The 14,070-nt window shown below is 43.4% G+C and overlaps 1 protein-coding gene across 3 annotated transcripts in view; it reads left to right on the forward strand.

The window, feature by feature from the left end:
* The window catches only part of ITSN1 (intersectin 1), a 149,387-nt gene that overhangs the window by 123,907 nt on the left and 11,410 nt on the right, over positions 1-14,070 (forward strand). For all 3 annotated transcript variants that reach the window (XM_076353482.1, XM_076353473.1, XM_076353492.1), the window contains 5 exons: positions 4,486-4,607; positions 5,525-5,631; positions 10,863-11,046; positions 11,500-11,598; positions 12,447-12,614. In XM_076353482.1, the coding sequence (XP_076209597.1) occupies positions 4,486-4,607; positions 5,525-5,631; positions 10,863-11,046; positions 11,500-11,598; positions 12,447-12,614 (680 nt within the window). The remainder of the gene's footprint in view (positions 1-4,485; positions 4,608-5,524; positions 5,632-10,862; positions 11,047-11,499; positions 11,599-12,446; positions 12,615-14,070) is intronic.

The raw sequence follows: 14,070 nt of genomic DNA on the forward strand, positions 1-14,070 counted from the left end.
GAAGACAATATAAAATTGGACTGTGCGGTTCCTTCAGCTTGGATCTGTGGCTGATGATCTCTTGACTGATTTGCTGTTACTGTACAGTAAGTGGTCAGGGGCTCAAGATAGGTCCTGGGTCATAATTCAGAGGTGAGATTTAAAGTTACCTGATGTGATATAAACAAGTCCAAGAATCAGTTAACTCAGCCAATTTATATTTTTAGATGCATCCATGTCCTCGCACGTAGGATTTTATTCTCCCCAAGCAGATTCTGGAAAGGGACTGGTAGACATGTTCTGTTTTTTTCTGAAAGGATTTAGTAGGGTTCCTTCCCAAATGTCTCACCTTTCTTCTTTACCTCCTTCCCTTGATTGAATACTAAAACATTATTTTTCATAGAAACTAAGGTATTAACCTAAAATGCTGCAGAAACATTTTGCTGTTGCAAAATAAAGATGATGGTAGTGTATCACAAATGTACATTGTTGAGGACTACAAACCTTGCCTTTAACACTCGGGCATGTTCTAGAATTTAAGGAAAAAAAAAAGGAAAATCAAAATTGTTATGAAAGATCTTTGAGTCTGTTGCTTGGCCTGTGTGGATTGGCAGCGGCAGTTCTTCCACCTGGTAATAGCTGACTGGTGTGAGCAGGAGGAGGAGGAGGCACGCGTGTTGGTGGTGACTGGTCTTGGCAAAAACAAAGTAATGCTTAATATTTTGCAAGCGGGACTTTGGAGATTTGTTTCTAGATCCTACTTCCATCCGTCTTGGAGGGAAACACTCTGCTTTAACAATAAATGGACATAGTAGTCCAGTTGAGAAATTCTAAACGTGCTGAAATCATTGAAAAGAGCTGTGAAATGGGATTTTGCATCACAGAAGCTTGAGATGGAGAGATCTGTTTGATCACCAGACTCTCTGCTGTCCTCAGCAAAACCTTGAGATAGTCTCTCAGTGGAGGGTCCATCCCACAAGGTATTTATGGGAAATTGGTGGTTGCATCTGAAGCTGGTTGATAAGAAGACTGAGTGGTGAAATGCTGTAATTTGAGTGAAGGAATGTTATCGTGGTGCCAGGAGTGCTATTTCTCCCCACTTAAGGTTTTGGAGGAAAACTGTGACGTGTTTTTTGACTGCTTCTGGTTCCCTATAATAGAACAAATCCCTGTCTCCTGTGATCTTGTCATTACGGAATGGGCCAGCATGAGGTTTACAGTGAAACCTGGCAGTTATGTTGTTTAGAAAATCTCCCCGAATTAGAAGAAATCAGAAGTTGTGCCCATGTATGTAGATCAGCGAGTTCCATGGCAGAACCTTCTGTCTGAAAAAGAAGCATCTCTTGCGCATTGCTTTCAAGCTTAGTGGTTGGCTTGTGAGACCATTTATTTTCAGGGCTGACTTTGTAAGGAAAAGGAACAACAAGTTTACTTCTTAGAATGATATTTGAAATTACCTTTTATGTTTCTAGAATCCCTTAGTCCTACAGGTCCTATGGTGATAGGAGGTCAAAGCACGGATTTCTAGTTACAGCGTTTGTATGTTGGTTCTGTAAGTCCAGACAGAGTAACCAGTCTTGTGAGTGTGTGCGAATGCCTCTGCTTGGGGATGTACTGGTTATTCAATTAAAAAGGGCAGAAATTCACGTATTCACCATGGTGTGAACATACAGAGTTAGCTATTGTAATTTCCCCATTCTTTTGAGTTTACTAGATTGTTTGTAGCTCAGGATTCAAATTTGGCACCTTCCAGATGGGATCCAACACTCTACGTTCTCAGAGCAGGAGAGAAAATATGAAAGAATGGGTCACTCAGTGACTGAAAAGGCAAATGCTAGTGCCTGATTTTAAATACCTGAATGGCTGTATGCATGAGGGACTATCTGTGTGCTTAAAGTTAGAAACATTAACCAATTCTACACAGAGGTAAGGTCCCGTACTTTACCCACGGCAGAGCCTTCCCATCTGTCGGTGGAAATGTCTGATATCAAGGGTGCTTTCTAGCCCCTAGCAGGAGTCTCTTAGTGAATTGAATTCATGAATGATATTATTACAGCTGCAAGTGGAATTTGGATGTTCATAAAAGTACTTTGCACAGTACTTTGGCATCTGTGAAAAACTAGCTAGAGCCCTATGGCCTGACATTTCCCCTTGGAAAGGAACCCAATTCTTTGCTGTTTTTAATACAAAGACAAGAAAAATCTTCAGTACTTGTGCACCTCATGAAGAAAATCCCGTATCAGAAAAGCGTCTCCTGCATGTTCTGCTCAGATTGAAGCAGGCTATTTTCCCAAATATTTAGTGTTCAAAAGTAGACAATTTGTTGAAGTTCAGAGTAGCCCATTTACATCCCAGTTGTCTGGCTGCCAAGCTAGCCGCTAAAATATATTATGATTGAAAATGTTAAATGCTTCCTCTAAAAGGTTGGTGGTTGGAAACCACACTTCAGACCAAGGTCATCAGCATCTTTGAACAGTAAACTTCCCCAGTCTCTAGAGAAGAATAATTAAACACTTTGTTCACTTCTAATGAAGCTGACAGTGCATGGGGAGAAGTAGTTCAGTTTATTAGACCTCTGATTTACATGATATCTAAGAAAATGCTCTGAAAGTGGCCATTTATTAAAAAGAAATGAAACTTTTGGCTTTTGAAATGTGCCTAGTGCTTTGATTATTTTGGCATAAAATTGATAATTCTCAAAACCTACTTTTTATTTCAAGCAAAGTTTCAATTGCATCTTCTGAAGGACCGCAACATACTGTATCTCAAAGGAGCGTTATCAATATGCTTATGCTTCCAATCTGATCTGTTCTCAGCTCCTTAATCACAGAGGAAACTACCTTGACTGTCTGTATCTACTTTTCTTTTTTTTTTCATTTTATTTTATTTTAAAGTCAAATCTATCATTACCTTTTCAGGAGCACAGATTAGTTGAAGCAGTAGTTGAAGATAGTCCATGAAAAGCTTAATGGTGATACATGTGGACCTTGCTAGTGGCATAGTGCAGAATCAGCTCCTGAATTACATTCAGGAAGCTAAAAAAGCAGTAAATACTATCTAAGTATTTACTAAGTATATTAACTGTATATGCAAAGAACTGAAGGAGTTGTATGGGGTGTGATGTGATTAGGAGCATTTGAGAACGACTGATCTAAAAACCCCTGTCAGATCTCAGTAGGTTGGTGTCATTGTTGGTGCTTGTGAACAATGTAAAAACAAAAAGCCTTGACCATTTTAAAACCCCACGAAGTGAAGGTCTCTCTGAATATTTTTTCAGTCAGAACATCTTCTATAAGGAACGTATGTTTCTATGGGAAATATACTGAATTTGCCCATAGTTCGCCGAGTATTCTGGGAAAGAATTAAACTGAAGGATTTTGATTGTGTAGAAATAGTTGTAAATAGTGCATTTTTAAAGCAAAATGTTTTCAACCTGTTTGAAAACACCTTTGCTTTTTGAAATGCATTTTATTTTATGCAGAAAAGTAATAAAAGTAGTGTTAAAAGTGAAACTGGAAGAAAACATTCTGCTTGACAGTCTCAGAAGAATTTAATTAAGCTCAGCTGAAAAATACTGGCTTATAGAAAAAATTGTAATGAAACATTCTGTTCTAATTCTGAACAGAAAACAAAATTTGAGATTCTAGAATTTATACAAAAATTCTAGCCATCTACACAGGATAAACACAAAGGAGGTGGTTTGCAAAAATGAAAGGACAAAACTGATGTAAGATGAGTTCTTAGTTACAAACTTTTCACATTCTTTTAAAGATAAAGGAGAACAATAATAACCCCCTTTGGCTTGGCCTATAAATTAGTGAATTCTGTGGAGCGATCTCCACTGACCTTCATGTGTTCTGGCTCAAGTCCTTCAAAAATTTAGAAGCAATTTTTAATCGAAGTGTGGAGAAGTAAATAAGCTCTGCAGGACCTTCTTGATTAGGATGTCTGCTTTGACTGGAAGGATAAAGGCTAACCTTGAATTTAGAGTATAAGCAAGCTGAAATTCCAAAGTGTCCATCAGAGCGTTACAGTCACTGTAGCGCTCTTTCCTAATTCTGTTCCCTTTTGGGGTATCTCTGTATTTTCTTTGGCAGTAATACCAGAGGAAGCCTTTTTTATTAACAGCGATCCATTTGGGGATTTGTTTTACAGTGTGGCTCCAGTTGAATGACACCACTAAAGGGGACAGTGAACTTCGGAGTGAGGTTGGAAATGGGCAGGTAGCGGTGAGGAGGACTTTTAAGCTTTGCCACCACAGAAAGATTATCACTTAGAAATGGCCTTGATTTAAAAAAAGAAAAAAAAAAAAGGTGTTAAATACAGTGTTTTGAGTCACAAAGCGATGAAGCATTGTTAGGGTTGTGCCATTGCATGTGAATAATGATGAAGTGAACTGAACAGGCAGTAGTTACTGTTCATTAAGCCTTACTTGAACTGCTACAGATCTGAATCAATTTGCAAACGACTGTTAAGTAAAATCTAGGATCCTTTTGTGTTTTCCAGGGTGTGCAGACTTGCATCTTCTGGATATGTTAACACCCACTGAAAGAAAAAGGCAGGGATACATCCACGAGCTCATTGTCACGGAAGAGAACTATGTAAATGATCTGCAGTTGGTCACAGAGGTAAGACGGCACAGCAGCCTTGGGAGCAAATTTTAATCACTCATCTTTTTAAAGTAAATCAATAATTTCACTGTGCAAACTCATTTTATATCACTGCTGTGCTTGACTTCCTAGGGATGATCTGTATTAAATTTTCATCCGTCCGTCTGTCTGTCTATCCATATCTATATCTATAGATATATGCATGCCTGTATGGGTGTGGGTGCAACTAATGTTAAGCCCTTGTGTTACCGTCACCAAAACACTGATGTTTAAAGTATCATTCTAGTAAACCCTTTTTGCTCCTGATTTTGAATGTTTGTTTCTCATGTATAAGTTCTTAAAGCTTGAAGCGCTTTATGTGCCAGTTTCCACATTCACAGTGGCACTCAGTTATCACTTACTGTAATTTTCTTTAAATGTTACAAGGTGCATCTCTTATGTGGGAAAAAAGGGAATTAGTACAGGCAACTGACTTAGACAATTCTTTTGACAGAGAGGGAAAGCCCTTTTCTGAAAAAGAGGTCAAGATATGCAAACCTGAGACACTATGAGATAAATCAGAACTTCCATAAAAGAGGCCAAAGTAAAATAAATTTTAAATTGTATTATCAAAGTAATCCTGGGATATTTTGCAGGAGACCTCTGACTAAAATTCCCAAGTTTCAAACAGGTTATCCAGGTCATAATTAACACCACCAACACAAATTTAGAGTATTCTCTTTTAAAGCCATACGCCGCTCACAAACATATTATCAAGCAACACTATGGATCTCCAGGGCACAGCGCATGTTTGAAGTCTGTTCCACTGAGTGTCAAGTGCTACTGTGATGTGAAGTTTTCTCCTCCGGACTAAGGAAATGAGCATCATCAGTCTTAGTCACTTAAATTATACTTACCATATACTTTCTAAATGGCTTAATTTTCTGAATCTTTAGATCTTCCAGAAACCACTAATGGAATCTGAGCTGCTAACAGAAAAAGAAGTTGCTATGATTTTTGTTAATTGGAAGGAGCTGATTATGTGCAATATAAAACTACTGAAGTAAGTTTTTTTTTTTTCCCCCATACTTAGCAATAACAAAATCATGGCCCTCTGCCCCTGCTTCTCCTTTTAGCTGCATGAAAATATTTGCCGCTTATGCAAGTTGTAACCAAAAGGGCCATGTGTTGTTCCTTGTTGGAAAAAGCAAAATATTAACAATGTTTGCAATGACTTGTTGTTGTTGTTGAGAAAAATCCAGCAGTTCTTTGCTGAGTAAGTATTTGCACTTACTTTGCTCTTGGTGTACATGTGCTCCAGAAGGCGAGATCAGCCTCTCCTGAAGAGTAGTGCCTGCCAAGGCTACCCACAGTCCTGTTGTAGACTTTTGCTTCCTCTGTCACAGCCCATACCCAGTTCCAGTCCTATTATCCCTGAATGCAAAACAAAGCACAACAACCTCTGCCTTCCATATTCTTAGTTAGCTGATGCATTCCTTTAGTTATTGTAGGCTTATAGCACCTGAATGAGCTGTTTTGTGAGAAGCGGCACCAACAAAGCCTGGTTTCCTATGGGTTTATGTCCAGTGTACCCTGCACCATTCCTTCCAAAGTCTCCAAGTACTGCAACCCCAACTCTCTACCATGAAACTCCACGCCGTGCAAGTACCCTATTTCTTCCTTCATTCTCTGTGGCCTCTGATGGATCCAGTCTTCATACTTGCATCCTTCTCACCCATCCCTGCTGCTTCAGCAAGACACAGTAAATGCTGTGACTGGTTTGGAGGCACGTGCACACAGGTTGCTCATCTGGCCATTGCCAGAGACAATGAGTAAGGATTGAGTTAAACCTGTATAGAACCACAGAATCATTAAGGTTGGTTGGAAAAGACCTCTAAGATCATCGAGTCCAACCGTCAACCCAACACCACCATGCCCACTAAACCATGTCCCTAAGCGCCTCATCTACGCGTCTTTTAAATACTTCCAGGGATGGGGACTCCACCACTCCCCTGGGCAGCCTCTTCCAATGTTTCACCACTCTTTCAGTAAAGAAATTTTTCCTCACGTCCAATCTAAACCTCCCCTGGCACAACTTGAGGCTATTTCCTCTTGTCCTATCGCTTGTTACTTGGGAGAAGAGACCGACACCCACCTCACTACAACCTCCTTTCAGGTAGTTGTAGAGCGCGATGAGGTCTCCCCTCAGCCTCCTTTTCTCCAGGCTAAACAGTCCCAGTTCCCTCAGCTGCTCCTCATAAGACTTGTTCTCCAGACCCCTCACCAGCCTCGTTGCCCTTCTCTGGACACGCTCCAACACCTCAGCATCCTTCTTGTAGTGAGGGGCCCAAAACTGAACACAGTATTTGAGGTGCAGCCTCACCAGTGCCGAGTACCAGGGCACAATCATTTCCCTAGTCCTGCTGGCCACACTATTTCTGATACAGGCCAGGATGCCATTGGCCTTCTTGGCCGCCTGGGCACACTGCCCGCTCATGTTCAGCCGGCTGTCGACCAACACCCCCAGGTCCTTTTCCGACAGGCAGCTTTCCAGCCACTCTTCCCCAAGCCTGTAGCGCTGCATGGGGTTGTTGTGGCCGAAGTGCAGGACCCGGCACTTGGCCTTGTTGAATCTCATAGAGTTGGCCTCAGCCCATCGATCCAGCCTGTCCAGGTCCCTCTGCAGAGCCTTCCTACCCTCGAGCGGATCAACACTCCCGCCCAACTTGGTGTCGTCTGCAAACTTACTGAGGGAGCACTCAATCCCCTCATCCAGATCATTGATAAAGATATTGAACAAGACTGGCCCCAATACTGAGCCCTGGGGAACACCGCTCGTGACCGGCTGCCAACTGGATGTAACTCCATTCACCACAACTCTCTGGGCCCGGCCGTCTAGCCAGTTTTTTACCCAGCGCAGAGTACACCTGTCTAAGCCGTGAGCCGCCAGCTTCTCTAGGAGAATGCTGTGGGAGACGGTGTCAAAGGTCTTACTGAAGTCCAGGTAGACCACATCCACAGCCTTTCCCTCATACACTGGGCAGGTCACCTGGTCATAGAAGGAGATCAGGTTGGTCAAGCAGGACCTGCCTTTCATGAACCCGTGCTGGCTGGGCCTGATCCCCTGGTTGTCCCGCTCATGCCTTGTGAGCGCCCTCAAGATGAACCGCTCCATAATCTTCCCCGGCACCGAGGTCAGGCTGACAGGCCTGTAGTTCCCCGGATCCTCCTTCCGGCCCTTCTTGTAGATGGGCGTCACATTGGCAAGCCTCCAGTCGTCCGGGACCTCCCCCGTCAACCAGGACTGCTGATAAATGATGGAGAGTGGCTTGGCGAGCACCTCCGCCAGCTCCCTCAGCGCTCTCGGGTGGATCCCATCCGGCCCCATAGACTTGTGAGCGTCCAGGTGGCATGGCAGGTCGTTCCTCTCGGATTATGGGGGGTTTATCCTGCTTGCCGTCCCTGTCTTCCAGCTCGGGGAGCCGAGTACCCTGAGGATAACTGGTCTGCCTGTTAAAGACTGAGGCGAAGAAGGCATTAAGTACCTCAGCCTTTTCCTCATCCTCGGTGACAATGTTCCCCCCCCGCATCCAATAAAGGATGGAGATTCTCCTTGGCTCTCTTCTTGTCATTAATATATATGTAAAAATATTTTTTGTTGTCTCTAACGACAACGGCCAGATTGCGTTCTAACTGGGCTTTTGCCTTTCTAATTTCCTCTCTGCATGACCTAACGAGATCCCTGTACTCTTCTTGAGTTGCCTGCCCCTTCTTCCACAAGTGGTAAACTCTCCTTTTTTTCCCGAGTCCCAGCAAGAGCTCCCCATTCAGCCAGGCCGGTCGTCTTCCTGGCTCGTTCTTCTTACAGCGCATGGGGACAGCCTGTTCCTGCACCTTTAAGACTTCCTTCTTGAAGAATGTCCAGCCTTCCTGGACCCCTTTGCCCTTCAGGACTGTCTCCCAAGGGACTCTCTCAACCAGCGTCCTGAACAGGCCAAAGTCCGCCCTCCAGAAGTCCATGGTTGTTGTTTTGCTGCCCCCCCTCCTTACTTCACCAAGAATGGAGAATTCTACCATTTCATGGTCACTAAGCCCAAGATGGCCTCCGACCACCACATCTCCCACCAGTCCTTCTCTGTCTGTAAACAGCAGGTCAAGCGAGGCACCTCCCCTGGTAGGCTCACTGACCAGCTGCGTCAGGAAGTTGTCTTCCACACACTCCAGGAACCTCCTAGACTGTTTCCTCTCTGCCGTGTTGTATTTCCAGCAGACGTCCAGGAAGTTGAAGTTCCCCACGAGAACAAGGGCCAGCGATTGAGAGACTTCTGCCAGCCACTTGTAGAACGCTTCATCCGCCTCTTCATCCTGGTTGGGTGGTCTCTAACAGACTCCCAGCAGGATATCTGCCTCGTTGGCCTTCCCCCTCATCCTTACCCATAAACACTCGACCTTATTATCATCATCACAATCGTTGACCTCTAGACAATCGAAACACTCCCTAACATACAGAGCCACCCCACCACCTCTCCTTCCTCGCCTGTCTCTTCTGAAGAGTTTATAGCCATCCATTGCAGCACTCCAATCGTGAGAGTCACCCCACCATGTTTCTGTGATGGCGACTAAGTCATATCTCTCCCGCTGCACAATGGCTTCCAGCTCCTCCTGTTTGCCCCCCATGCTGTGTGCATTGGTGTAGATGCACTTGAGCTGGGCTATCGATTTCGCCCCTGGCATTGGCATGCCACCCCTAGGCTCATCTCTAGTGAGCCTGGTTTTATCCCCTTCCCCCTTCGAACCTAGTTTAAAGCCCTCTCGATGAGCCCTGCCAATTCATGAGCGAGAATCCTTTTCCCCCTGTGAGACAGCTGGACTCCATCTGTCGCCAGCAGGCCCGGTGCCATGTAAACCTCCCCGTGATCAAAAAAGCCAAAATTCTGCCGATGGCACCAGCCCCTGAGCCACATGTTGATCAGGTGTGTTTTCCTGCTCCTTTCAGTATCCTTCCCTGCCACTGCAGGGATAGAGGAAAACACTACCTGTGCTCCTGATCCTTCAACCAATCACCCCAGTGCCCTGAAGTCCCTTTTGATCACTGCAGGACTTCTCTCTGCAACCTCATCACTGCCAGCCTGTATCACCAACAGCAGGTAGTAGTCGGAAGGCCGTACCAGACCAGGGAGCTTCCTAGTAATGTCTCTGACCCGGGCCCCAGGGAGGCAGCAGACTTCCCTGTGGGATGGGTCCGGTCGGCATATTGGGCCCTCTGTTCCCCTCAGAAGGGAATCGCCTACGACAATTACTCTCCTTTTTTTCTTAGCAGAGGCAGTCATAATGCATGGGGCTGACTGCCTCACCCTAGGTGACCCCCCGGATGGACCTTCGTCTACATCCTCATTTGCCTGGCCCTCAAGTTCCAGGGCCCCATATCTGTTGTGTAAAGGCAACCGGGAATCATAGAATCATAGAATCATTAAGGTTGGAAGAGACCTCTAAGATCATCGAGTCCAACCGTCGACCCAACACCACCATGCCCACTAAACCATGTCCCTAAGTGCCTCATCTACACGTCTTTTAAAGGAAGGTGAGGGAGGCCGGGCGGGGGTTCGCCTGGCACCCCGAGCAGGGACCTGTTTCCATTCCCGCCGTCACTTAGGTCCCCTCCTTCTGCCTGGTGGCAAGAGGGCAGGGGATCCTCTGCTTCTTGTAAATGCTTCTTGAAGATGCTCCTCTGCATCTTCATAAGCAAGAGGATTAATAAATAAAAATTTATTTTTCTCCCTACTGAGCTGGTAACTTTTGTTGAACTTACAGAGATTTTAGAACTCCTCTTCTGTGAAATGTGTTTGAAAGTGGCCCACAAGTTGATAAGTTATCACAGCGATATGACAATAAACCTCCTTTCCTTAGGAAACCAGGCTAAAAACTGGAAGTAGCTTTGGGCTTAAAGTAGCGGTAAGGTTTTTATCCCTCATTCAAGAGCATATCTGTTACTGTCTTTCTAAACTAATAAAAAAGGAAATTACATTGCTTTTTATTTTGTGTCTGATCTGGCATTGCATTAAGTTAATGTCAAATAACGTTTGGTGACCACAAGAGGGAAAAATGTTGTTGGCTGAGGGTGCAATCTTGATTACTGTATTCTTACAATATGCAATAAATTAGTGGCTGATCTATTTCTTATTCAGGGATCTCTTTATTTCAATAGTGAGTAAGTCTCAAACCATTTATTTCATAAATGAGGAATCATTCTTTAGTGGTCTACTTATAAAACACACGTGACCTTTTCATGTTTAGGGCTTTGCGTGTGCGTAAGAAGATGTCTGGAGAGAAGATGCCAGTGAAAATGATTGGTGACATACTGACAGCTCAGCTGCCACACATGCAGCCTTACATTCGGTTCTGTAGCTGCCAGCTCAATGGGGCAGCGCTTATCCAGCAGAAGACAGATGAAGTCCCTGAGTTCAAGGAGTTTGTTAAAGTAAGAGAAGCAGCAATCACTATGAATTTTGTACACTGTAAATTTAGCTCATAATTTTGCTAATTTGCAAAACAGTCTCAAATAGTGCTTTATGTTGGGCCAGAATGAAGAGTCTTCAGACTTCAGCACTCATTGAAGGAATACATTTTTTCATTGAAGGAATACATTTTTTCAAACGGCTATAGCCATGAAATACTTTGTTTAATAATGGTTTTGCTGTAAAATGCTGGGACAGTAAGAAGAGGCCCTTCTCTTGTACAGGCAAGGCAGGTGAAGAATATGTTGTAGAAATACAAGAAATTCTACTGCACTGATACTGTTTGTGATCTAAGAACAGATTTAGCTGAGGCACGGTGTTCATTTGTTGCCTTACCTTTACCTTTCTTGGAGGAGCTCATTTTGCAGGATTTTAAACAAACTGACTAACACCATTTTACCTCTCTAATATTTCAGAGGTTAGCAATGGATCCTCGCTGTAAAGGAATGCCGCTATCAAGTTTTCTACTAAAGCCTATGCAACGGGTAACAAGATACCCACTAATAATTAAAAATGTACGTTCTTTTGCAAAGATGATGTGTTGATGCTGCTTTGCTTATAGCTTAATTACAGGGTAGTTTCCCTATTTGTGTCAAGCTTTGTCCCGGTTAGATTGCTGATGTGCTAGGGAACGTGGGATATCCTTTCCTATTTGATCACACTAGAGCAAATGCGGTAACTCATTTGGCTTCAGTGAAATGACTCTGTATTTCCATTAGAAACAGAGGTGAAACTTGCACACAAAGAACCAGAAGGCAGTAAATGCTGAATGAAAACTATAAAATTCAGATAGCAGGAGTAACGGGTCAATCTTATGCTCATCTTTGCCTTTTCCCATAGTGTCATTCCCTCCCCATAGTCTGGTAAATAACGCTCAGTGTGCAAGCCTGAACGCCAAATTGTTTCAAGTTACCTTACTGCACAGCTTACGTTGCTGGATAACTTACAACCCTTTCCTAACTTTCATTTGTTGCCTAACGCTTACCATCCTGAATAATGCTATTGAACTTGGCCCAAGACTTTCGCAAGAAAGAATTATAAATTGGATGTTGGCATTTAAGAGATTCCTTAAACAGTCATGGATATATTTCTGTATATGGCTGGAATTTGCATACTTACATTGGAAGAGCGAGCAGTGTACTGATGCAAAAGCTCTGCAGGCAGGCATTCATTTCAGCTGTTCACAAACAGACTGCGAGTTTGTCTCCTATTTTTCATGTTTGTCAAGGAGGAAAAGAAATTTGGAACATACTGGCTGGCTCTGATGAAAATAAAGAAATAAAACAGGAGTATAGGGCTGACAATATGAATACCTTTTAACTGCAGATAACAGAAAAGGCTAATGTATTTTATTTATCTGTAGATAATAGAAAACACTCCTGAAAACCACCCTGACCACAGTCACTTGAAGCATGCTCTTGAGAAAGCAGAAGAATTATGTTCTCAAGTAAATGAAGGCGTGCGGGAGAAGGAGAATTCAGATAGGTTGGAGTGGATCCAGGCTCACGTTCAGTGTGAAGGCCTGTCAGAGGTAAACAAAGTGCTATCTAGAGTAACACAAATGTGGGCGCACTTCTCCACCGGTCGGGAAGAAACCATGGCTCACTTATGGCACTGCATCAGGGGACAAACAGTATAGTTAATCGAGTCTCATAATCTTCAATCACTTGTTTTCATCTTTCTTTGGCTCCCTGTCACTCCTGCATGTAATCCTTTTTGCTGCTCGTGTTATTGCCTTCTATATGATAAATGCTGCTTTTGTTGCCTGCCTCTGGACCTGTGCCAGGTTCAGTGCTGCAATTTTCAACCACGACTTTCTGGTTTCATAGCTCTTTATAATACAGTGGTTATTGTACTGCTGTATCTCATCCTGAAGCTATACCTGACCATCCTGGAGTGCTTTAAAATTCATCACAGAAAATACTTGTTGTGATAAAACTTTGTATACATTTTGAAAACTCGAGAATACTGATCAAGCCTCTCTCAAGACTTTACAGAGAGAATCACTGCCTCCCATTACATACTATTTTTTAAGGTAACATGCTAAGTTTCTCTACTGAAACTATAATGAAAATATTGTGTCAGTATGTCCTGCAAAAGGATGGAGGATATTTTGATGGCCTCCCTATTATTGGTGAAGGTAATAGAGGCAGACAGATCACAACTTGATTTTCAAAGTATGCATTGATTTTTCAGTTCTAGAAGATATAAAAGTAATAAGCACTGGTTGGTTTATGAACTGGAAAACATTGCATTTCATCTAATGAAATCTAACTGTTTCAGGGGAGGACAGATATGACAATTTCAGAAGGATCAAAGTCACGTTCAGGTGTCTTATAACTACTGCCTGAAGGAAGGTGGCTGCTTTTATCTTCCATACATGATGTCTGGCCCTAGAACACCAGAAATTTTACCTGAAAGACCAACTGGCTGCTTGCTGACGTGGTAACGCCAGTAGCAGCCTTGAATCTGTGGCAAGGAGTGGTCCGACCTTTCCCCAGTTTTCTGGCTGAGACATTTCTAATCTGTAAAAGGAGCCGCTCCAGATTTAGCTGCCCAGCCAACTAGGATGGCAAGAACCGTACCATCACCTAGTGAAAATAAACCTGAAAATGCCCTTTAGGAAAGGGCAAGCCTCTACTCAGCTGTTAACAACCTCCAGATGAGTCTTAAGTTCTGCCAGTTCCAGCCACTGGTCAGCAGCTGACTTCTAACTCCAGGTATCATGGGTACACACGGACAGGTTATTTGGCAGTCCTTTGGTATGTTTTAATGGGTGAAATTCAAACACAGTTCAGAAGTCCAGGCCTTGTTAAGAACGCTCAGTGTTTGGAGAGGCCATTTGCATAACTACTGCTAATCCAGGACAAGTCATCATCAGCTCAGTTCCGCTCAGAGATGCATGCGCGTGGCAGAGAAACTCGAAAGGAGGCACAAATGCTTTTGGCTTCTCTCTGTCTGTCCAGGCCATGCCCTGTGCAACTGAT

Source organism: Aptenodytes patagonicus, chromosome 1 (genome assembly GCF_965638725.1).
Source record: "Aptenodytes patagonicus chromosome 1, bAptPat1.pri.cur, whole genome shotgun sequence".
NCBI lineage: Eukaryota > Metazoa > Chordata > Aves > Sphenisciformes > Spheniscidae > Aptenodytes > Aptenodytes patagonicus.